At 26.4% G+C, this 24,815-nt stretch overlaps 1 protein-coding gene across 3 annotated transcripts in view; it reads left to right on the top strand.

The window, feature by feature from the left end:
* Positions 1-14,068, top strand: part of LOC126899545 (cell adhesion molecule Dscam2-like) — a 119,744-nt gene extending 105,676 nt beyond the window's left edge. For all 3 annotated transcript variants that reach the window (XM_050674552.1, XM_050674554.1, XM_050674553.1), the window contains 14 exons: positions 5,491-5,646; positions 5,700-5,821; positions 6,510-6,687; positions 7,068-7,343; positions 8,079-8,203; positions 8,412-8,606; positions 8,664-8,784; positions 9,060-9,206; positions 9,266-9,406; positions 10,092-10,244; positions 10,859-10,983; positions 11,095-11,215; positions 11,292-11,364; positions 13,714-14,068. In XM_050674552.1, the coding sequence (XP_050530509.1) occupies positions 5,491-5,646; positions 5,700-5,821; positions 6,510-6,687; positions 7,068-7,343; positions 8,079-8,203; positions 8,412-8,606; positions 8,664-8,784; positions 9,060-9,206; positions 9,266-9,406; positions 10,092-10,244; positions 10,859-10,983; positions 11,095-11,215; positions 11,292-11,364; positions 13,714-13,906 (2,126 nt within the window). In that variant the 3' untranslated portion in view covers positions 13,907-14,068. The remainder of the gene's footprint in view (positions 1-5,490; positions 5,647-5,699; positions 5,822-6,509; positions 6,688-7,067; positions 7,344-8,078; positions 8,204-8,411; positions 8,607-8,663; positions 8,785-9,059; positions 9,207-9,265; positions 9,407-10,091; positions 10,245-10,858; positions 10,984-11,094; positions 11,216-11,291; positions 11,365-13,713) is intronic.
* The last annotated feature ends 10,747 nt before the right edge of the window (positions 14,069-24,815 follow it).

Raw genomic sequence — 24,815 nt, 5'->3', positions numbered from 1 at the left:
AAAATTATTTATTACTATTTTTAACGATCAAAATACGTATAACTGAATAAGTTCTTATACTAAAATCGTTATCAATCCATTAAAATTTTTCATTAAAAAAAGCTCTAAATATTGACTGTTATGAAAGTTTAAAAAAAATAAAAAATAAAATTTTTTAGTATGCAAAAATTATTTAATGAAAAACAAAAAATTAATATATCTAGAATTATTAACCTAAAACGCTTTATAATACCCTCTTGGAACTCTTTAAATCAAATAAACATCGAACTCATCTACCAAAAAAATCTATACCGCCCGAAAAATTAAAAAAAATATTTTAAATAATATCATTAATGAATATAACGAAATTATTAAGATATATATCAATGCGTCAACAACTCAAAAATGAGTAAAGAATATTCATAATAATAAAAAATAAACACAAAATATTTAAATTAACTCGTATTTGCTGAATTAATACTTCTGAGGTCGCAGCTGTATTTAAGGTAATTCAACTACTAATTTGTGTCCTCTTCGCAGAGGAAACAAATTACATCATGTTCAGTGACTCACGTAGTACTATCAACAGTGTGAAAAACAACTTCATGTAAATGACATTAATACTCTTATACAGAACAAGCTTAGCTTTTAAAAAAAGTCCCAACCACATTGCCTAACATGTAAAGTAACATGCACAGTTAAGCACATATTTACAGAATACCTCAACTACCAAACGAATCGAATTCAATTTACTATCGACAACAACCTCAATACCTAACTAGGAATTAATCCAGAAGTAAATAAAAAATACTTAAATTTCTTAAAAATATATAGTTTAACAAAATATAAAAATTATAATTTAATATAATAATATTTTCAATAATTATTAAAACCACCAAATAAAATGTACATTTTATTTGAACTTTTAATCAAATTCATAATATATTGTAACTAATCAACCATAGCAGCCATAGTTTTTAGATCAATAAAAAAGTTATGAAAAAAAAGTAACAGCGCAATGATATTTTAAATGATATTAAATGATGTAATCAAGAATTTGATACATCTCTTATAATTTAAGTTAAAAGTGTTGTCAGTTTATCTGTTCCAACCAATACATTTCCTTAAAAAATAATTTAACAGTTTGTTGCATTTATTATAAAATAATCCAGTTTATACTTGTCATGCAAAAAATTCAAATATTTACAAACAATCATAAGAATTTCTCAAATCAATTTTATCAATTTAAACAGTTCATTCTTTCCAAAGTTTCACCTCTCCGATAAATTTTTAATAATTTCAAAAGTGGATTTTATAAAAATATAAATCTATAAAATTAACAAGTTTTTCAATTTTTTTTAACTCAATAATGCAGAGCACAATAAAATCAATGGTAAAAATTCAAATGTTTTAAAAGTATAATTTTTATCTTATGATGATCAGTTTTGCACCCTTCTATTTTGCAACATGTCAGGAAGTCAAAAATGGTTCATGGCTAAGTCAACGATGAACAGGACGGGTATTATGGTCGGCTTGCAAAAGAGACCTGACACCACCAATGAAAAAAATACAAATAAGTTTCGTTGGCACCTGGGATCGAACCCAGAAACCCGTGCGACAAAATATGAGTTTCTATCCAACCCTTTATAATCTTTTCCTTATAGCTGTTTCAATTCTCAACTTGACCTTTTCTTTCGGTGTTATCCAATTATATAAAACATCATTAATATTTTTATGGATCACATAAAAAAATTATTATTAATTATAATTTTTAAGAAAAAAGTGATATATTTATAAATAACTGATAAGTACAGACTTTTAAAAATAGCTACATTATAAAAATGGTAGCTTCAAAATCAAAATTTTGAATTGTAGAAACTATCACATGTTTTACTTTTGAATTACCACAAATTTAAATACTTATCTGTTACTTTAAACCTTAATTTTATTTAAATAATGGAAATTATGTATAGTCTATCTTGAATTAACATTAATGGACAAAATATTCATCAATTCATTAAAAAGAAAAAAACTTATTTCAAAAGAAATAGATTTTTCTTATCATAATTAAAAAGTTTGTATTTATGAACAAAATTATGGTTAAGACTTTTTTTTTTATTCCTTTTTCTCGACATACACAAAATAAGTAACTTGCGAAATAAATCCTGCTGAATTTAAGAAAAGGTTTTAATATTTATTTGTTTTATTCGTGAAAAACTTACAACAGATGCTCGTCATCAATCAAGTTCAAAATAAATAAAGATTTACTCTAAAAAATCATAGCTTTATAATTACTCAATACTTAATCCAATAAACAAAATTTTATTTTTGTTCCAAATTGTTAATCATTTACATGTTATTATTATACCATTGTTGGGAGATCAATACGTCAATTGTAAAATAAAAAACCCAGCACAGGGGGGTCGCAGAACAGTGGTGACGTAGTATAGATGGATCAAGTATAATGATATCTGACAGTGATTAAAATCACTATCAAAAAAAAACGCTTCGATGCAAATCTTTAGATAATGTTTAATTTTAAAAAATTAGTGGATTATTCCAAAAGCTACATGATCTGCTAGTTCATTATTAATATCCTAATTAAGATAAAGTATGTCGAATGAAAAAGGGATTATTAAAAAATATTATTTCTTATAAAAAAATAATATTGATCCATACACTTTTAAATATGTCATAGCATTATAAAGTTAAAAATGTAAAAAATAAAATCGAGAATTTCCACATAATAATAGCATTCGGTAGCCATTTTCACCGTGAAGATAAAATAAAGTCCGAAATTTTTTTTTCGCATAATAAAGTAGATTACATTAACTTTAATTTAAGATATAAATAAAAGTGTCAGACTTTCCGGAACAGTTTCAAAATTTAAGTTGAAAAAGTAAATTTTTTGTGAAAAAGTTGTCATTTTAAATCACATTTTAAATGTAAAGGGTCAGATATAAAAAAAATATATACCAAATGATAGGTAAAGACATCATGCATCTATAAAAAAAAAATTATATTGATCCATACATCTTTCAAAAAGTTATAGCATTATAAAGTTAAAAATATAAAAAAGAATTTTTTTACAAAAATCGTATTTTTTTTATAAACTTTGATGTCTGTTTTCACCATGAAGATAAAATAAAGTCCGAAATTTTTTTTTTTCATAATAAAGTACATTACATTAGCTTTAATTTAAGATATATATAAAAGTGTCAGACCTTCCGGAACACTTTCAAAAGTTAAGTTGAAAAAGTTCTACTTTGTACATGCATTTTTAAGATTTAAAGCCCCCTTGTATATAGAGAAATAGTTCGATTTAAAAAAAAAGTATGTCAAATGAAAGATATACATAAATACTACTTCTCATGAAAAAATTGTGTTGATCCATACATTTTTCAAAAAGTTATAGCATTTTAAAATTAAAAATGTAAAAAATAAAATCAAGAATTTTCACACGAAAATAGCATTTGGTAGCCATTTTCACCACGAAGACAATAAATTAAATAATTGGTGGATTATTCCAAAATCTACATGATCTGCTAGTTCATTATTAATATCCTAATTAAGATAAAGTATGTCGAATGAAAAAGGGATTATTAAAAAATATTATTTCTTATAAAAAAATAATGTTGATCCATACACTTTTCAAAAAGTTATAGCATAATAAATTTAAAAATGTAAAATACAAAATCGAGAATTTTCACACAATAATAGCATTCGGTAGCCATTTTCACCGTGAGATAAAATTAAGTCCGAAATTTTTTTTAGATTTTAGAACCAATTTCTTTTAATGATACGTTAAAAGATCACAAATCGTATCTAGTCGAAGACATTACCCTCAAAAATTAAAAAAAAAATCCCTCGTTCCCCGTAAATGGGGGAAACCTCAAAAAAATTACAAATTTAAAAATTGCTAATTTTCAAAATGTTTTCAATTTTTTTTACTTAAAATTGTTATAACATTTTTAAAAATAACCGAATCAATATAATTTTTTTTTATCTAGATGCATGATATCATTACCTTTCATTTGGTATATTTTTTTGTTATATCTGATCCTTTAACTGTCCACAGGGGGGGGATTTAAAATGACAACTTTTTTACAAAAAATTAACTTTTTCAACTTAAATTTTGAAAGTGTTCCGGAAGGTTTGACAGTTTAATATATATCTTAAATTAAAGCTAATGTAATATACTTTGTTATGAAAAAAAAAAAATTTCGGACTTTATTTTATCTTCATGGTGAAAATGGCTACCGAATGCTATTTTCGTGTGAAAATTTTCGATTTTGTATTTTACATTTTTAACTTTAAAATGCTATAACTTTTTGAAAAATGTATGGATCAACACAATTTTTTCATGAAAAGTAGTATTTATGTATATCTTTCATTCGACATACTTCTTTTTTAAATTGGACTATTTCCCTATATACAAGGGGGCTTTAAATCTTAAAAATGCATGTAGAAAGTAGAACTTTTTCAACTTAACTTTTAAAAGTGTTCCGGAAGGTCTGACACTTTTATATATATCTTAAATTAAAGCTAATGTAATTTACTTTATTATGCAAAAAAAAATTTTGACCTCTAGACTTGTCTTCGTGGTGAAAATGGCTACCAAATGCTATTTTCGTGTGAAAATTCTTGATTTTATTTTTTACATTTTTAACTTTAAAATGCTATAACTTTTTGAAAAATGTATGGATCAACACAATTTTTTCATGAAAAGTAGTATTTATGTATATCTTTCATTCGACATACTTCTTTTTTAAATTGGACTATTTCCCTATATACAAGGGGGCTTTAAATCTTAAAAATGCATGTAGAAAGTAGAACTTTTTCAACTTAACTTTTAAAAGTGTTCCGGAAGGTCTGACACTTTTATATATATCTTAAATTAAAGCTAATGTAATTTACTTTATTATGCAAAAAAAAATGTTGACCTCTAGACTTGTCTTCGTGGTGAAAATGGCTACCAAATGCTATTTTCGTGTGAAAATTCTTGATTTTATTTTTTACATTTTTAACTTTATAATGCTATAACTTGTTGAAAAGTGTATAGATCAACACAATTTTTTTATGAGAAATAATATTTTTAATTATCCCTTTTTCATTCAGGATATTAATAAGAAAATAGCAGATCATGTAGCTTTGGTAATAATTTAGCAATTTTTAAAAATTAAATACTATCTAAAGATTTGCATCGAAGCGTTTATTTTTATAGTGATTTTAATCACTGTCAGATATCATTATACTTGATCCAACTATGCCACGTCACCACTGTGCCGCGACCCCCCTGTGCTTGGTTTTTTTTTAACTATGGTTATTAGTCACAAAACTGACTGTTTATTTTAAGGTCGATCCATTAACAATATTACTGCGATTACTATTTATAAATAAATGGACAAAACAAATGAATCTTTCATCCCAATTTTACTGATAAAAATTAATAATTATATAATGTCTTTTGTACTTTGACTGCGTAAAAAAAATTTAATTAACTTTCAACAGACGAATATGACGAAATTGAAGTGTTCCAAAATGGTGACGACGCCACCATATCAGACCTGGAGACTAATACGGCTTACGAATTCTCAATAAAAGTAAACACTGTTCAAGGTCCAGGTAAACCAAGCAAGTCACTGATATGTAAAACATCTGAGAGTCGTAAGTTATCTTAAGCGATTAAAATATAACATTTTTAATTTTTTTATTTTTAGTTCCAGACCCACCAGATGACTTAAAAGCAATTTTGTTATCGCCTAACACTGCACTTATAACATGGATACCACCAAAATATCCTAATGGGCAAATTCAACGATACACTTTGTATGAAAGAGAGGTAAATTAACCGTCAGTTCTTGATGATTAATACAAGAAGTCAATGAATGGATACTATTCTCTAGTACTGTTGATTGTATAATTGACAAATATTCCAAAAATAATGAATTATATTGTCTGTAACGATTTACATAATCTAATGAGATAAAACTTTATTTTATGATCAACATTTTACCAACTTTACAGACATTTCCTTATGATTTTTCTTTTCTTAGCATCATTCATATACAAATGTTATTAATATTATGTAAAAGTATTTTCAAATAATAATTTTACGAATAATTTGTTTAATATTATTTTGTTAGGATAACATCTTTATCTGTACAATTCAGAAATTTAATCAATGCTAATACGTCAATAAATAGTTACTGGACCGGATAAATTATTATTAAATGCTTGTAATTTGTAATTTAGATAAAATAATGATTACCTAAATTTAATACAAAGCACTTTTATCTTTATAAATATATATTTATGTATTTATTTATCTCTACATAAATTATAAATGAAGTTTTAGCATACTTTTATCCATACTTTAAATTAAAAATAACTATCCAGAAATAGTTATTTGTCAGTCATTTTATATTTAGTTACGTTGTATAATTAATTAATTGATTTAAGAAAAATCAATCGGTACTAAAAAAAAATTAGTGAAATTCATAATACTTTGCTTATATATTTATAAATAGAAACTAAACGGCATGCAAGGTGCTGTGAAATCACAATCATTTGAGCACCACGTTCGGCAAGTACAACTGTCAATGTTCAGGCACACAAGCAGCTATTTGTGGTGGGTAACAGCCACAAATGGAATAGGTGAAGGAGAAAAATCTAAAACAGCTACTCTTTCGACAGCTCGATCCGGTGGTTAGTTTTTAAGCATTCGATAATTTTGCTATTGAATGGATTATACCCCTACTTTTGACTACCCATCGTCATTTTTGTCTTCTTTTAATTATACAATTTTCTTTTAATGAATAAACAGTTCAAAATTATTCACTTTTATCAAAGGAATTTTTCATATACAAAAAAATGAAGATCATATCCGTCTTAAAATTTTATTAACCCTGTATATTTATAATTATTTATACATTTTTAAATTTGAATAATTCAAAATTTATACTTCCCTTTTAAATTCTAAATGAGCATATTGCTAAAGGATGATTATTTATTATTGTGAATCAGTACTTTTTAAATAAAATATGTAAGATCAAGAGAAATAACCAAATAAATTGTCAATATTACAGGTATACCAGCGTCTATTGGCTCTTTTCACAATAATTTACATACAAAATGGCATGTTGACATCGAACTCCCTTGCATTATCAGTGGTAGCCCTACGCCTAACGTTAAATGGACTTTTAACGGTCAGCCAATTGATCTGCAAGGGCAAAAGCAGCAGGTTTATGAAAACTACACATTACACCTGACCTCAGTTATCAACTCTGATTCTGGAAATTACACATGCACAGCGTGGAACGTTTATGGATCAGATAATGTCACGACTACTTTACTAGTTGTAGGCAAGTATATTAAAATTAATTAATTTTCAAAATTTTAAACCTAATTACTAATTTATAAAAATTGCCCAACAAAAATATATTAACTCATTGTAAATAATTTTCTTTCATTATTGAAGTTTTAACATATAAAAAAATTTTAGCTTCGATAAGAAACTGATAATGTATCGGTTTTATTCTGCCGTATTTTTTTTGTGCCAGCAATTGCACAAATCCTATTTACCTCAGTTACGGTAGTAAATAGAAATGTCTCAAAAAATTACAGTTGTCATAAAACAGTCTATGTTCACATTTTTAGTTTATATAGAAATAACTTTTTAACAACCGGATGAATTATTACGAAATTCTTATTAATAATACTTCAGATATTTGCTTTGCCGACAAAAATATTTTCTAAAAATACAAGCATTAACTAAGATATTGTGGTAGCTTTAAAATCATAATCAATTCATTTTTTTTTTTTTTTAATTTGTTGTTAATATTTAAAAAAAAACCTACATTAAATTAAAGATAATACGATATAATTGACTTCAAGATGAACAAAAAAAATCTTGATTTTTAGGAATTATCGAACATTAAAGCAAATTATCATACAATTTCCGGAAAAATAGCCAATTTTGTAATATCTTTTATATTACAGATACTTAAATTTATTTCAAATTAAATGTTGTTTAATATCCCGTATGTATTTAATTATCCTCTATATTAATGAACCTATATATATACATATGTTTTTAGAACCGCCAAAGCCTCCTATTTTGGGAGTTTTGAGTATTTCTTGGACTAACATTACTGTGAATTGGACCAAAGCGCCTAACACGTATGCTGTTCAACAATATTTGTTGTCATACAAATATGTAAATGTAAGCTATTAACATCACCCATCCCTTATATCTATTTTATTACATAAGGGTACTATACCTCTTTTTGATAACGGCTATTTATTTTATTATTAAAAAATAAATAAAATATTTTAAGCGAAAATTTCATAATAAATCACAGTTTCAACCCATCTCATCCATTTTATCATCATTAAAAATTGTATATCTATTAAAATCATTTTTGATACAGGAAATGGATAATATGTACACAGAAATAGCATTATCCTCACGAACAAATATGTTTACTTTACCAAATGTTAAATGTGACACAACCGTAGCTTTTAGTATATCTGCCAGTAATCGTATCGGTCATGGCATGCAAAGCAAACCATTTACAGTTAAAACTCTTCAAGGGCAGACGCCCTTAGCTCCTTCTCAAGATGAAGTTAGTTAATATAGTTAAATAATAAAACGATTTTTATTACATAAATTATTTTTTCAGGCTATAGAACAAATGGTAACGGGCTTTTTGATTCACTTACAAAAATGGAACCCAAAACAATGCCCTATTACTCATTTTTCTGTATATAAAAAACATTCAACAGAAAAAGAATGGACTATTGGTACGTTTTATTTTAATTATTTCGTATTTGTCGCACCTCATAAGATGTAATACTTATATGGTATTATTGAAAATAAATTCCAATATTTCAATACATAATAAATATATGATAATTAAAACTGAGTTACACAAAAAAAACATAATTTTAACTCAAACTGAAATAGTTATATATATATATTTAAAAAAATTAATTAAATCAAGAATAATTTTTATAGTTATATTATTATAAACCTTAAGTTTTCATATTGATGAATTTTAAATTAATTTTTATAACAGTTGGTGAAAATGTAGTTCCAACTGGAATATTTTCTGTTGATAACTTGAATCCAGCTACTCACTATAACATTTTAGTAAAGAGTTTCAATTCTGCTGGTATGACCTCTACAGTATTCGCTACGTCAACCTTAGCAGCCTACGGAGAAGGTATTATAAATAAAATAATAATTTAAAAATGTACAATTAACTTTTGTTTACTTTTTAAGGAAATTTTGACAAGGAACCACTATCAATTAATGACAAAATTTTTAATTCTATTTATAATATTGTGCTGATGTGGCCGCTAGGACTAATCATATTATCTCTCATCGTAGCTACTATAACATTGATAGCATGCTATAAATACAGTAAGTTGATAATTATTTTACAAAATTAATAACACATATTTCCACTTGTTTATGCGCGCACAAATATCTATAAATAAAATAATAAAGTTAAATTTGTGAAAATTTATAAATATAATGATTTTATGATTATAAAATAATCGAAATAAATAAAACAGAATTTTAAAAAAAATTGATAATAAAATCATATTTTAATATTTTAAAATTAAATTTCTACAATAATTAAAAGTGTGTAGAAATTTGAATATTTTCATGCGTTTATTTTGCGGTATTAAACATTTAAATATCCGTTAAAAACACGATAGAAGAAAACACATTATGTTTGGGCTTTTTGTGGTTATAAGTATGTAACTATTTCCATCAAAACTGAAAACTTTAACTGGTATTTAATATGAAAAAATATTTGACTTTTTTCTTATCTAAAATGACCATTTGAGAGAGAATTTCGCTCATAACAACTAAAAGCTTTTTGTTAAATAAAAATAATTTATATTAATAAAAACTAATCTTATTGTCTTCTTTTATCATTTTCTATGTATTAAACATTTTTAACCAACTATTACTCATATTATGCTTAAAAAAATTAAAATTTTGAATAAAATTAAAAAATATACTATGGTGAAATATATTTCTCGATATTACTTAACACACTAAAAAGTATATTTCAAAATTAATTGACTTTTTTCAGGGCATTTATACAAGAAGAACCAACGTAATTTAGAACCAAATAATATGATTTTGAAAAAAAACAGCTGTTCTCGAGCAGAAATACATTCAGATACTTATGAAACCTGTACTCCTTTCAAATCAAAAAGTACAATTCTAACTAATGATGAACCAAGTAAATAAAATTTATTCATTAATATAATTAAATAATTGTGTAGTTAATTTAAAAGTGAATTAAATCATAGATTAAGTTTAACTACCAATATAAATTTGTTTTATGTTAGTTTTTAAGATTATTTTAACAAGCAAAATAGCATTTTATAACTATGATGATATCTTTAGAGAGGGATATTTTCTGTCGTATTCCAGAGAAATCAATTTATCTGGAAAGTCTATATTCCCAACATTTTTACTTGCATTAACTTAAAATTTGATATTTAAATAGATTTTATTCTCATGAAAAGTTAATGATATTATTTATCAAATTTTGAAATATATTTATAACAATACCCACCACAAACTCCACCTGTCAAAGGAACTATAAAAAAGATAATAACCATAATATGAGAGAATAAATCTAAATGGTTAGGCTATGTTTTAAAAATTTGCTTCATTTTATTTAAATTGAATTGTTGTTCTTTAAAATTAATTTATATTTTATAATTTTTTATGTTTTCTTAGTTTTAATACATTAAATAATTTAAATACTTGCAGAAGTGTTGTCTTTTTTTGATGTTCATTAATTTATTTTTTTAAATAATTTAAAATTATAACACTTTTTATTTACAGATTATAATGAAATATCACCTTACGCAACATTTCAAATATCTCCAAATAAATCACCAAAAAGAAATAAGCAATATTTTTGTACAAATTGCGGTGAAAATGTAGAATTATGTAACTGTAATAGATTGGTAAAGAAATAAAAAAACTATTATTTACATTAATATTTCACCCATGTTTATAAAATATTTATAAAATTCAAAGTAAGTTAAATTAATAATGAGTTTATAATGTTTATCCAGTATTGCTCACAAACAGACTACACTAATTTTGTAAGACGGCCTATACCTAAACGTACAGCCACATATTCCGACAATAATAATGAAGATTCCAAAAGTCAAAATGGCTCCGTTCACGAATTCTGTAAGTTGAGTTTGTATATTCATAGTTCTCTACAGTAAATATATGTAGACTTATTTTTAAAGTTATAATGATTTAGATGATATAGAAAGAAGCACAAAAACTTGCGAATCAATAAAGAAATCGAAGAGAAGATTTTTACCATTACCTGAGTAAGTGTTCAAAATAATAGTACCAAACTATAGCTAACAAATGTAAAATGATCTTTGAGATTATTTAAATACATATTAGGCATAAGATATATTAAGTGTCTTCAAATATTTCAACAATGAAATTTAAAGTGTGAATAGTTCACTTTTTTAAAGACTGCACCGTTTAAAAAAATTTTAAGAACAGTTTCAATCATTATACGAAACAATTATTTAACTGTGTAGAACCATATCATTGTATAAAATAACCATTTGAACCAAATTAAATAATTAACTTAAATTAGATTCAGTTTGATAAAACTAAACTCATAATAATATTATGAGTTATATAAATATATGTAATTTTGTATAATTAAACAATTCCTGTTGATTTATATTACCATAAATTACCTGAAAACAATATTATGTAACTTATAAGCTCTTTAGATAAAAAAAAACATTTAAATTAAATACAATCCTGAGACACTCAAATTTAAGTAATTCTAGAAATGAGCTGCAAATTACTTAAAATAAGAAAGATACATTTGAGACCGGGGTTTTTCATAATAACACTAATTATCACTTTTCTCTGTTAATCCAAATAAAGCAGTGATCATTATGTTCACTAGAAGAAAAACAGGACTAGACAGTCTTGACCCTCTTACTCTAAATGGACAAGAAATTAGCTTAAAATCGGAAGTTAAACACTTAGGTATCTTCTTAAATAGTTAGCTGAAATAGAAATCACATGTTGAGTCAAGAATCAAAAAAGCAATGATCACATTGTGTACTTACAGCAGAGCCTTGGGAAAGACATAAGGTCTTAAACCAAGAGTTATGTATTGGTTGTACATTTCAGTGATTAATCCTATGATATTGTACGGTGTCCTAGTCTGGTGGTGCAGAACAGCACTAGTTACAGCTAGGAAAGAACTTAGTCACATACAGAGAATGGCTGCCATATCCATCACTGGAGCATTAAGAACGACACCAACAGTCGCATTAAAGGCACTAATCGAATTGCCTCCTCTGCATCTAGAGGTTAAAGCTTACGTCAAAGCCACAGCACTNCATATCCATCATTGGAGCATTAAGAACTACACCAACAGTCGCATTAAAGGCACTAATCGAATTGCCTCCTCTGCATCTAGAGGTTAAAGCTTACGTCAAAGCCACAGCACTAAGATTCCACAACTTAAGTATGTGGACTTTGGAGAGTGACACAGCAAAATATGGTAAAATAATAAAAAAGATAGACCCGGACTTTTTGGAATACCCCTTAGACTATATCAAACCGGTTCTTAAGAATAACATTCCCAACAAAGTGGAGATCACTACACATAGAGAATGAAATATCAACCACCTGACTGAAAAAGGAAGATTTGTGATATATACTGATGGATCCAAAAAATCAGGAAAGGTATGTGCTGGCATTTGGGGTTTAAAGTCACGAATAAATGTCACACATCGGTGTCACTGAAAATGAAAATGCTGACTTTCTAGCCAGGAAAGGAGCAGAGAATACTTATGTTGGACCAGAACCAGTGGTAGAACTCACTGAGCAATCGCTCAAAGCACTACCCAAGAATTGGTGCAAAGAACAACACAGGAAAATCTGGAAGTACTTGGTAGTACCTAGACAATCTAAAATGTTGATTAAGACCCCTGATCTACAGTTGAGTGATCTTAATAGCATGACTAGACAAATAAGCACTTTGACAGGTTTACTGACAGGACATGATCACCTGCTTAAACATCTTAACGCAATGAGAGTAACGGAATCACCATTGTTCAGGAAGTGTGGAGTAGAAATGGAAAACTCATTTCACATTATGTGTTAATGTGAAATGAGAAAAGTATTTTGATCTTAGGACAAGGCTGAAACCTTTTCCACACTAAGATCAAACTACTTGAGTAAACCTTTTCCTGAAAAAAGATATTAAAAACCTAAAATCCAGAGAGTTATTAATTTCGCCAGAAAGACAGGACTCTTTGGTCATCTATAGGAATGACTTTATGATTGGTATAATGTATTAACACTTTGGTGATAACACTTAGGTGAGTAAACCGAATCAAGACAATTCAGTATGAGGTGCACACATGTACCAACAGGTCTGAGTGCATGGGTATTATTTATGTCCACCTCGATAATAACTAAAACTAAAACTATTACTTTTCTCTATTTAAAAAAAAAATATTAAAAATGAAAAATAATGCCTTAGACCCTTTACCAAATCCTTATACATATGAGCCAAGTGTAAGTACAGCATCAGTTATTTCACTAGAGAATCAATGCTAATTTTTATAAGTAAACAAAAAAATTTTTACAATTACTTACAATTTTTATTATTTTTTAATCTTACTACATTATAGTTCTAGACGAGCATCCAATCAGAATTCTAGAGATTTCAGAAATTTAAATTTACACGAAACAACATTCATGATGCCAGTACCACATCATGGCATGTATGGACATAGTGGGGCAGTCACCGATGATGAAGAACCAGGATCAATAAGTTCTGTTCGTGGAAGTTCTAGACCTCTACCATACAGAGTGTGTTATTAAGCATCAGTATAAATCATCATCATTCTTTATAATATCATTCTTATTATTATATTTAATATGTAATTGTTTTGTATAATTTTGTTTATAATTATATATTATATATTCAAATTTTATTAAGTTTAACGTTAATGAAAATTAATTATTAAAGTTAAAATTTATATATTCTACGAATAATTATTTAAATGTATTAAAACATTAATTTGTATACATTCACACGCATATATTAGGGTTCTCAGTTCTAACTGACAACATTTATAAGTTATAAACGTTGTATAACTGTATCAAATGTTTTCAATTATACTTTAGATATAATTATCATTATATTGACAATATTTTTTCAATAATTATTGTCGTCTTAGACTACGTTTAAAGCATATTTTTTTTATTATTTATCACTCATAAGAAAAAGATAACAACAAAAATCTTTTTTCAATAAATATTATTTAAACCTTTACATATGAAAAATTTTAATAGGTCGATACAATTTTAGGACAAATACTCATTGATTTACAATTATTTTAATACATAGAATATGTATATAGTGAGGATGAGTGCAACTCGTACTGGTATATGTATAATTTGCCTACGTTTCATGGTGGAAACTGTGAAATGGGAATAAAGAACTATAATAAATGTTCTTTGTGTTTTTGACGTTACACTTGAATTAATGAGCGTACACTCAAGAAAAAAAATTCACCCATTTTTATAGAAATTTGAACCCTTTGAGGCACATTGACTTATCTTGCTCAAATTTCACCAGGCCTATTTTTTTAGTGAACCTAACTGAATTTTGAGCCTGAGTGGATCAGCTCCTACATGTGTATATTTGCAACACATAAATATATGGAACGTAGGCGGATTATACATACACCATTAAGATCTACATTCACCCTCACTACATGCATACTCTATGTATTAAAATGTTTGTAAAACAATCAGTATTTGTTCTAAAATTGTTGTAGACTAATCAATTTTTTTTTTTTTTTAATATTTTTTTGTTTAAATTTTTTCTTATTTAAATAAAGAAATAATGAAAAAAATTGTCTTAAACATAGTCTAAAAATGAAATAATTATTTTAAAAAATACCAACAAAATTATTATTGGATCAAAAATTATAAGAGCTATCAGTTAGAGCGGGTTCACCTGTATATATACATACAATGATTGATTTGTTATTGACCACTAAATTTTCTTCCATAGAAAATATTTTTTTTTTTTGAGTAATATTTATTTTTTGATTTTTTTGTGTTTAAATATTATTTCAAGCTATTCCTTTCTTTTAATAAGGGTATAAAATATATTTTTTTAATATTTATAACTATCTTAAACTTTAAAAAATGTTCTAATTAAAAATATAATTGGTAGATAATAACTTTTTATCTAATAGTTTAAGAGTTATAAATATTTTTATACCTGACAGGGAGGAGTAGAGCAGCAGAATAATACTTAATGATAAAAAAAATAATACCAGCACCTATTTAATCACTTAAAAATCGATACCTAAAAAATACCAAAAACCTATTATTATTTTAGGAAAAACGATAAACGTCAATAATAAATCAATTACTCTGTATATCTTTATACATATAGTAAATATTTAACTATGTTAGTTAAATTGACGATGTCAGTATATTAAAAATAATTATTGATGTTTCACAATAATAAAGTATAATGTCTCATGTTGGTATTCTCAAAATAATTGCAATTTAAAATATTGATAATATTTAAGAAAACTAATATTTGAAAAAATACCTTCTAAAAAAAAATAAACTATTAGGTCCCTAAATATTTATATAATATTATAAAGATATATATATATATTATGCTTAGCACAAAAACATATAAAGTATCTGAGAGACTTATATGGTTTTGTAAAAGAGACTACAATATTTTTAAAATCTTCTAAAAATATTAATTTTATTAGTGTATGTCGCTATCGCCGTGTACCACAATACAAATATAATGCATAATTACATCAATAACAATATTATACAGCCGATTAAACCAGTCGAGATTTTTAATAAAATTATACATAATCCACGATCTTCAGTGGACACAAATAACAGCTTAACAGGTAAATGCTGAACCGTACAACGCTCTAAAAAAATTCTTTAGTCCCATTACTTATGATCACACAAATTGAGCTAAAACTCAAACTCAATCAATTAAAAAAAAAATTATTCTCACCATCAAATTAATTTGATGTTCTTTTTTATTTTATATATTTATTTATTAAAAAATGAGGCTCCTAGGCACAAATATACATTACATAATTCTATGACAGAATAAAATTTAAAGAAAACAGTAATAATTAGTGATGAGCAAAACAAGAACAAGACCAAGACTGTCAAAGTCTTGGTCATAGTCTTGTTCTTGATAGCTCAGTCTTGGTCTTGGTCTTGCTTTGCTAACTCAGTCTTGGTCTTGGTTTTGGTCTTGCAAATCTAGTCTTGTTCTTGTTCTTGGTCTTGCTCATAAAATCTTGTTCTTGTTGTGAGTCTTGTCACAATACTCTTGCAAAATCTTGCATTCATTTATATTTGTAAAAATTTTCTACTTAAAAGGTTTAAATAACGAAGTTATCTACTTCAGTTTGTAAATTCAAATTTAATTTATATGCCATAGGATTTTTAAGTTAGAACTTAATATTAGCTATAACAATATGGATGATTTTTTTATGAATAGTTTGGGGTATTAAAAAAAAATAAACAAATAAATTAAATTATAAAAAAATAAGACGTTATTGAAACAAAGTATTTTTTCACTTTAAACTGATGGCGTAATATTGTCCGAATAGTAACGCAGCGGATGTGCGGTCGGGGAGGACGCGATTTCGATTCTCCTAGTCGGATAATTTTTTTTGCATTTTAATTAATTTTTTTCATTGAATAATGAACATGAATATATTTATTTTATGAGTTTACCAGTCGCCGGTTTTATGTATCGATTTTTAAAACCGGTTTTAAATAATAATCGCTTTCTGTTCATAGACACAGTTTTTAAAAATTATTGGTTTTGATTAACAAAACCGAAAAAAACTGTTATAACCAGTTTTTATAAAACCAGTTTCAGTCTCCGCTTTAGAAGTAAACAAAAATTTTATCTAATTTTATCATAATGTTTGAAGCACGGAATATTTATTTTTAATCTTCTTTAATTATTTAAAATTAATTAATTACAATTGAATGACAATAAATTTTGAAACATGATTGTAAAATTTTAAGTTAATCGGTAACATCAGCTCATAGGTAATATTTAATTTGAACAATACGCGTAATGAATAAAAATCAAAGTAAAATTTAATATTGTCGAATCTGTCATTAATAATCTTAACGATTTTAACCAACAACAATTTTTTTTTTTTTTTCAAGAGTGCAATACTCTTGCAGTTTTATTCTTGTTGTTGCAAGATTCTTGCATTTTGAGTCTTGGTCTTGGTCTTGTTCTTGCAAGTCTAGTCTTGTTCTTGTTCTTGGTCTTGCTAAAAAAGTCTTGGTCTTGTTCTTGTCAATTGAGTACAGTCTTGATGTTGGTCTTGCTGATATTATTACAGTCTTGGTCTTGTTCTTGGTTTCGTAGAAATGCAAGACCAAGCCAAGACCGCAAGAACAAGAGTAATTCTGCTCATCACTAGTAATAATTATAACAGTGATATAACCTTATCAAAATCACTCATTTTTATTTCTTGGTAATCTATAATAAATAAGAAAACTAATTATTATTATAATAATTAATATTATACTTAAACTATCGGTTAATGAAGCCACAACTTGTACATTTTACTGCCTATATAGTCCTCTTTTTCCAATTTATTTTTTCGTCTATTCTGCAAACTCTCTTAAAGTGTATGGTTTTTCAATTTTGTCCACACTTGGAAAATATTTTACATTGTTCATTTATATTTTAAGTGTCAACCGTATTCAACTTAGAATAATTTGTTTTTAGTCATAACATAATATAATTTTAAATGTTAAGTTTATTTTTCTTAGTGTTAAATAAATCGAACATGTTTTTTTTAAATAAAATCATACTAAATTTTTTTCTTTTCAATTTTTGATAATTATTCAAAAGCCTACCATATTTAAAGCAACTTTAAATTCAAACTAATATAATGTACTTTAAGATGAAAAAAGAAAAACTATCTGAAAATCGATTTCTACGAGTTATTATGCATTAAAACAAAAATGCATATAATTTTGTAATGATTTTTAGGGACGGCCTAAAAGACGGACCGTCCGCCACGGACTTTCAAAAACTTCCAGAAATTTCCAATATATTCCAAAAACTTCCAGAAAATTATAATACACATAATATGATTTTGTGGGGATATATTATATCCATACCATATACTATGGTGGGGATAAAATATATCCCAACATATATTATGGTCGGGATGGGTTAATTATATATATTTAAATACGGTAGATATATTATAATAACTACCGATGGCATATAGCTATTATATAGATAGCATAGAGCTGCGGCGTGTTCACCTCGCTGTCGCATGACAACAATTTTCCATCCCTTGAAATGTGTTGTGCGCTCAAATAACACGTATTTATACAGGTATAGAATTAAGTGTTTAGTCTTATCTACAAATAAACGTAGTTAATTAATAACACTAAGGAACCCATGTTCTCACCTGATATATACTTACATAAATGAAAAAAAAAATTTTATACTTTTTTTAGGTCGTAATTTATTAAGAAACTATTTGTTATAATTAAGTTCTATTACATTATTTATGCCAAAATCAGAAACAATGTTGTTAAACATTATTATATTTTGAATTTAAATATATTTTAGTTAGTTTTTTTTATTGAAATACCCTATGCTTTTGTGTCCATATGTGTCTTTGTTATGAGCTTTTTTATGAATACTAAAAATTGAACTAGCTTAAATAACGAAGAAAGTGCTTTTTACAAAATACTCACATAAAATATTTTGTTGTATCAATGTCAATTGGAGATACAACAAAGTTGTATCTCTAACAACACTACCTTTTAGCTTTGTAAATAAATAAAACTATTGAGTCCTAACTTTTACCAGCACAAATTATTCGTTAAGTCATTACGAAGAACGTGTCGTATAGAGACCCAAACGTTTTTTAATGAGAATATTCTTATACCTTTACTTAGAATTATCTAATATAGGATCTTACAATTATGTAACAGTTATAGAAAACATTACGATGTTAAATAAAATGTTTTACTTCCTGCTTTAAAGACAATATACTATATTATACTCCCATATGTTGAAATAAAAATATGTCTTTATATTAAAAAATAAATAAAGTCCACTATCAAAGGATGATCAGTAGGAATAAAGAAATTTTGATTTTTTAATAGTGTAGTAAACATTAAAATATGACTTTTTTTTATTGAAGACAGTGAACCAAATACTAATATTATTATTATAATATATATATATTATAATATAATTATAATATATTATTATTATGAATATTATTTATTAATAATTTAATATATATATTGACTTTGAATCGTATATTGTTTTTATTGTTAATAAACACGTTTACTCATTTACAATATTATTAACACCAATATATATTGGTACATCTTTTATTGATAATTGTTTTATTTTTAATTTGTTTTACTTATTATAAAAGGAAAGAAATTGATTGGATATATTTGTAAAGATTTACTTTTGTGCATTAAAAATGATTGTTTATATTTGAAACTCAAAGTTATTTTATTATTATTATTATTATCTGTATACCGATCAGGTTTATCATGAACCACTCGATTACTCGTAAAATAAATACAATATTGCAAAAAAAATTTAATTTCTTGATTTATCAGCTAATAATTACTTTTAAAAATTATCCCTTATAACTTAGAAGGGCTTAAACTTTATTTTTTATTAATGGTAACATACATATTTAACTAGCCTATAAAATTGAAAATAATCTTATTAAAACAAATCTACACGAGCAAATCTCAATTTTTCACAAAATACCTATTTTATAGTATATAGTAAAGTTAAAATGATTTTCATTAAAATTTCGATATCGACTATAGTATGTGCATAACTAAGTTCAACAGTTCGGAGACATGGTATCGGTCGTAGTTTACGAACAATCAGTATATCGTGTGCGAAAAATTTACTGTACTTACGATCAGCTGCCCCAAAAGACAATTTCAAAAAAAATCGCAGTTGAAAATTCCGAGAAGCTATGACTGGATTCCGAGTGTTGAGCGTACACTAAGGCTAGTTATTTAACTGCAAGTGGATACGTCAGTTCGGAATTTCAATCTGTGCATTTAAGGGTCCCCTATTGGAAGACGACTGTTGCTGGGTCATGAAAAACATAACCGTACCGAGTTCATTAAACATTCAAAAGTTAAAAAGCGGGAGTTGGATTAGTCGTTCATAAAAAAATTGTACGCAAAGTAGAACAAATAAAATGACTTATCTGAAAAATAAAAAAAATATTTTTACTTATATGATCGTGAGCATCTTCAGTTTATCGTATTCAACGACATTTTACACTTCTATAATAGATACTCTTTTGATTTTAGTTCTATATTTAAAGTTTTCAAAAACAGCAACCCATCACGATGTTCAGATCATCGAGATAGACCGTCATTGAACAGTTGTCGTGTAAAAAGTCAATTTTGTGTATTTGTATTTATTATTTAATTATTATTCCTATTGTAATAATTATAAATCTAGTCATCACATTTAATCGAATGTATCGTTTATTTGTATGGCGTAAGTAAGTTAGATTCGATATTGAATAGTTCTTTAATAAAAATAATGACATTTTTTAATAGTAGGAATTTTTTTTATTCGTATTGAACTTTTATCTGAGTAAAATAACAGTAATTTAATGATAGTCTAAACAAATATCGTCCAGGAATAATTTATACAAAAAAATGAGGTATATTAATAAACCACATCAAATATGAACACAATTTACAATAAGTAAAAATCATACACGATTAATTGTTTGTAATAATAATTTTTTTTTAATAATTGGTGGTTTTATGACAAATAAAAATAGACTTCATTAATGATATTATTAAAATTACTTATAACTTTTAATTACTTAAAATAACTTATGACTATAAGTAAAATAGAAATATATATAATAAGTATTAAAGAGGAGGCTAAACGCTCAATTAAGTAACCCTATAAATACGTTAAGGCTGTGTATTAATTATCAGATGCTCACACAGCGCGTTTCATGCATACTACGTGTGTAAAAAGACGATGATAAAAATCTGTAGACAGAGATGTAAAAGTCTTAGTGGGGAAGACATACAGTAAATATTACTAGACGGGTATTAAAGCAGCGGAAAGAATTTGACTCACAGGTAGCTCCAAATAGAAATTTCGAGAAGGTTGGACGGCAATGTAAGCACGCTGCAGCGGACGGACAGTGGCTTATGCGTTGGTAATTATTATTACAGTAGAACCTCATTAATCCGGACCTCATTAGTCCGGACAGCTGTCTAATATTACGAAAAATACGCAGTTTATGCCATAGACTAAAATAAACATAAAAGCAAGTTCTCGAATTTCCCATAAGTACATATCTACCGTCATTTAAGTTATCATAAACTGTGTATTAGTAATTTATATTTTGGTCATTATTATATATATATATATATATTAGGGTGACCCTTAGCTACATGAGAGGTTTTTTTTTTTTTAATATTTGTTAGTGCCACCCCCTAGAATTATTCGAATACATGTAAAAATAAATTGTACGAAATTTGGAGACGATTGGTCAACTCTAAGACGTGCCCCAAGGGGGTTAAAAATAACCCCCAAGGGTGATTTTTTAGTTTTTTATGTCTATCTCAAAAACTTTAGCTTTTGCGAAAAAGTTTATTCGACCTTTTTTGTAGGTATACAATTTTTCTATAAAAAGTATATATAAAAAAATTTTCGAAAAGTTCTTATTTAGCCCTAAAAAAATAAAAACGTATATGTTCTATTCTTGCCGTTAAAACTGTTAATTTATAATTCGTTCATTATAAAAACATAAAAAAAATTCATTTAACCGTTGTTTTAAATTTAATTTTCTATACATTTTTAAATCGACATTTTTTCTATTATTTACTATTCAAAACCTACAATTTTTTTTAATTTTAATTTTAATTAAAAAAAATACATCAGAGTAAAATTAATACCGTCTCAGTTTACTGAGACTATTTAACTATTTACAAAGAAAAACGTACTAAAAAAATTTACTACAAATTTTAAATAATTTATCTTTTTTAAAATTCTTGGGATAATGTGTATTTATTGCAATTAGGAAAACAAAGCCGGTATTCTGTAACAATCTGTAATAGGTATTATTTTTGTGCTTCGACTTTTGTTAAAATATTATTATACTCTTCTATGAGTTTCACGCACCTCTCTGCCAAATCATTTATAACTTTTAAAATATTTACTATTATTTTTTCTCCGATATATTGACTGTTGTCTTTCCACAACAAAGGATTGATATTTAAAAAATCTGTTTCAATGTCTTACAAATCTTTCAAACAACTTCTTTGAATCAGTTGAAATAAAATCATCTATACTTTTATTTTTAAAATCATAAATTTCATTTACTCCTACTACTATACGTTTGTTTGTACATACATCTTCTTCCCGATTATTTAATGAGTTTACTATTATAATTTTAGTATCTTCACATAAATCATCATCAAAAAATGCCAATGCTGCTGATTGGGATACTAAGTACCATAAGTGACCCGAAATTTTTTTTTAAAACTACTTTAGAAATATCTTTATCTATTGGTTCATAATCAATTATATTTTTAATAAATTTTAAATCTAAATTTGTCGCTAATGCAACATTGGTGCACTTAAATCATTGTTTAATATATAAACTTGCAATAAAAATACATAATGAACGAATATTTAACTCTTTGATTGACAATTTAAATTGGCCCCGAAACAAAAAAATTTTTAAACAATAAATGGCCTTGGCCATCCAATGAGCATGATGGATTGGGCCAGAAATTTTAAAATAAATTCCAAGCAAATGTTAGGGCGTGATATTTTATACTTACCATGCAGACATCACATTTATGAAATTATATTGAAAAGTGTTTTTGAAGTAAAATTTAATACGTCAGATGACGTAAACCAGATGTTCCTATTTTCAATAAATTCCAAAAGTCTTGGCAAAATATAAATAAAACAAATTACTTCAGTGGAATAGAAGATACTGTTATTTTAGAAAAATTAAAAACAAAAAAGACGATATTTTGAAATTTAGTTTTGAACAATTAAAAAATACCAACCTCGAGATGACTATAAGGAACTTTTAGAATTGGTCATAATATTTTTTGGTGAAACGGCTTTACATAGAATTTATTTTAAAATTCCTAGCCCAATCCATTATGCTCGTTGGATGGCCAAGGCCATTTATTGTTTGAAATTTTTTTTTGTTTCGTGGCCAATTTGAATTGTCAATCAAAGAGTTAATTATTTAAATAATATTCGTTCATTATGTATTTTTATTACAAGTTTATATAGTTTCTAGTTGTATATAAATTTGTAAGTGAACATTATTTTAGCTTCAATGGTGAAACTGAGACGGTATTAATTTTACTCTGATGTATTTTTTTTAATTAAAATTAAAAAAAATTGTAGGTTTTGAATAGTAAATAATAGAAAAAATGTCGATTTAAAAATGTATAGAAAATTAAATTTAAAACAACGGTTAAATGAATTTTTTTTATGTTTTTATAATGAACGAATTATAAATTAACAGTTTTAACGGCAAGAATAGAACATATACGTTTTTATTTTTTTAGGGCTAAATAAGAACTTTTCGAAAAATTTTTTATATATACTTTTTATAGAAAAATTATATACCTACAAAAAAGGTCCAATAAACTTTTTCGCAAAAGCTAAAGTTTTTGAGATAGACATAAAAAACTAAAAAATCACCCTTGGGGAGTTATTTTTAACCCCCTTGGGGCACGTCTTAGAGTTGATCAATTGTCTCCAAATTTCGTTCTAATTTATTTTTACATGTATTCGAATAATTCTAGGGGGTGGCACTTTGTAATTTTTTAATTTTATAAATAAGGGACACCCTAATATATATACATAACTCACGTTATCCATTTGTTGGTCATACAATTCGCCAGTCGGTCGCCTGATACGCTTTAGAGTGTTTCATGTGTCGTATGTTATAGTGCTTTATATTTTAGTCGTTATTTTTGTATCACTGTGATGTCTTTAAGCAAACGTAGTCAATGTAAAAAGCGAAAACATACGTCTCTTTCTCTTAACGATAAACTATGCGTAATAGAAAAACTTGAAAAGGGGGTATCAGTGGCAAGCATTTGTGCGCAATATGGCATTGCCAAACAAACCGTCTCGGACTTGAGAAAGAAAAAAGACGATATAAGAAAGTTTGTCCTTAAATTTAATGTAGAAAAGGAAACAAGTGGTGTAAAAAGAATGCGGTTGCCTCTTGATCGGTCCCTTGATGATGCAGTTTACAAATGGTTTTGTCAACTCCGTTCATCTGGATTGGCTGTCCGTGGAGTTGAAATTCAAGCTGCAGCAGAAAGATTAGCTAAAAATTTGGACATTAATAATTTTAAAGCCAGTTCAGGATGGCTGTTTAGGTTCAGGAGGCGTCACAACATGACAAATAAAAAAATATGTGGTGAAAGTCTTAGTGCCGACGATGAAACTGTTGAGCCATTCAGGAAAAAATTAAATGACATTTTAAAAGCTGAAAATATACTGCCTTTGTAACTCTACAATTATGATGAGACCGGATTATTTTGGAGAGCTTTACCAGACTGTACCCAAGCATCCAAAGCCGAAAAAAATACGCCTGGTAGGAAAATTAGTAAAGATCGAGTTTATGCGTTGCTATGCGCTAATGCTGATGGAAGTCAC

Source organism: Daktulosphaira vitifoliae, unplaced genomic scaffold, assembly GCF_025091365.1.
Source record: "Daktulosphaira vitifoliae isolate Bord-2020 unplaced genomic scaffold, ASM2509136v1 Scaffold_2, whole genome shotgun sequence".
In the NCBI taxonomy this organism is placed as follows: Eukaryota; Metazoa; Arthropoda; class Insecta; order Hemiptera; family Phylloxeridae; genus Daktulosphaira; species Daktulosphaira vitifoliae.
This window is presented reverse-complemented; position numbering and strand designations above follow the sequence as displayed.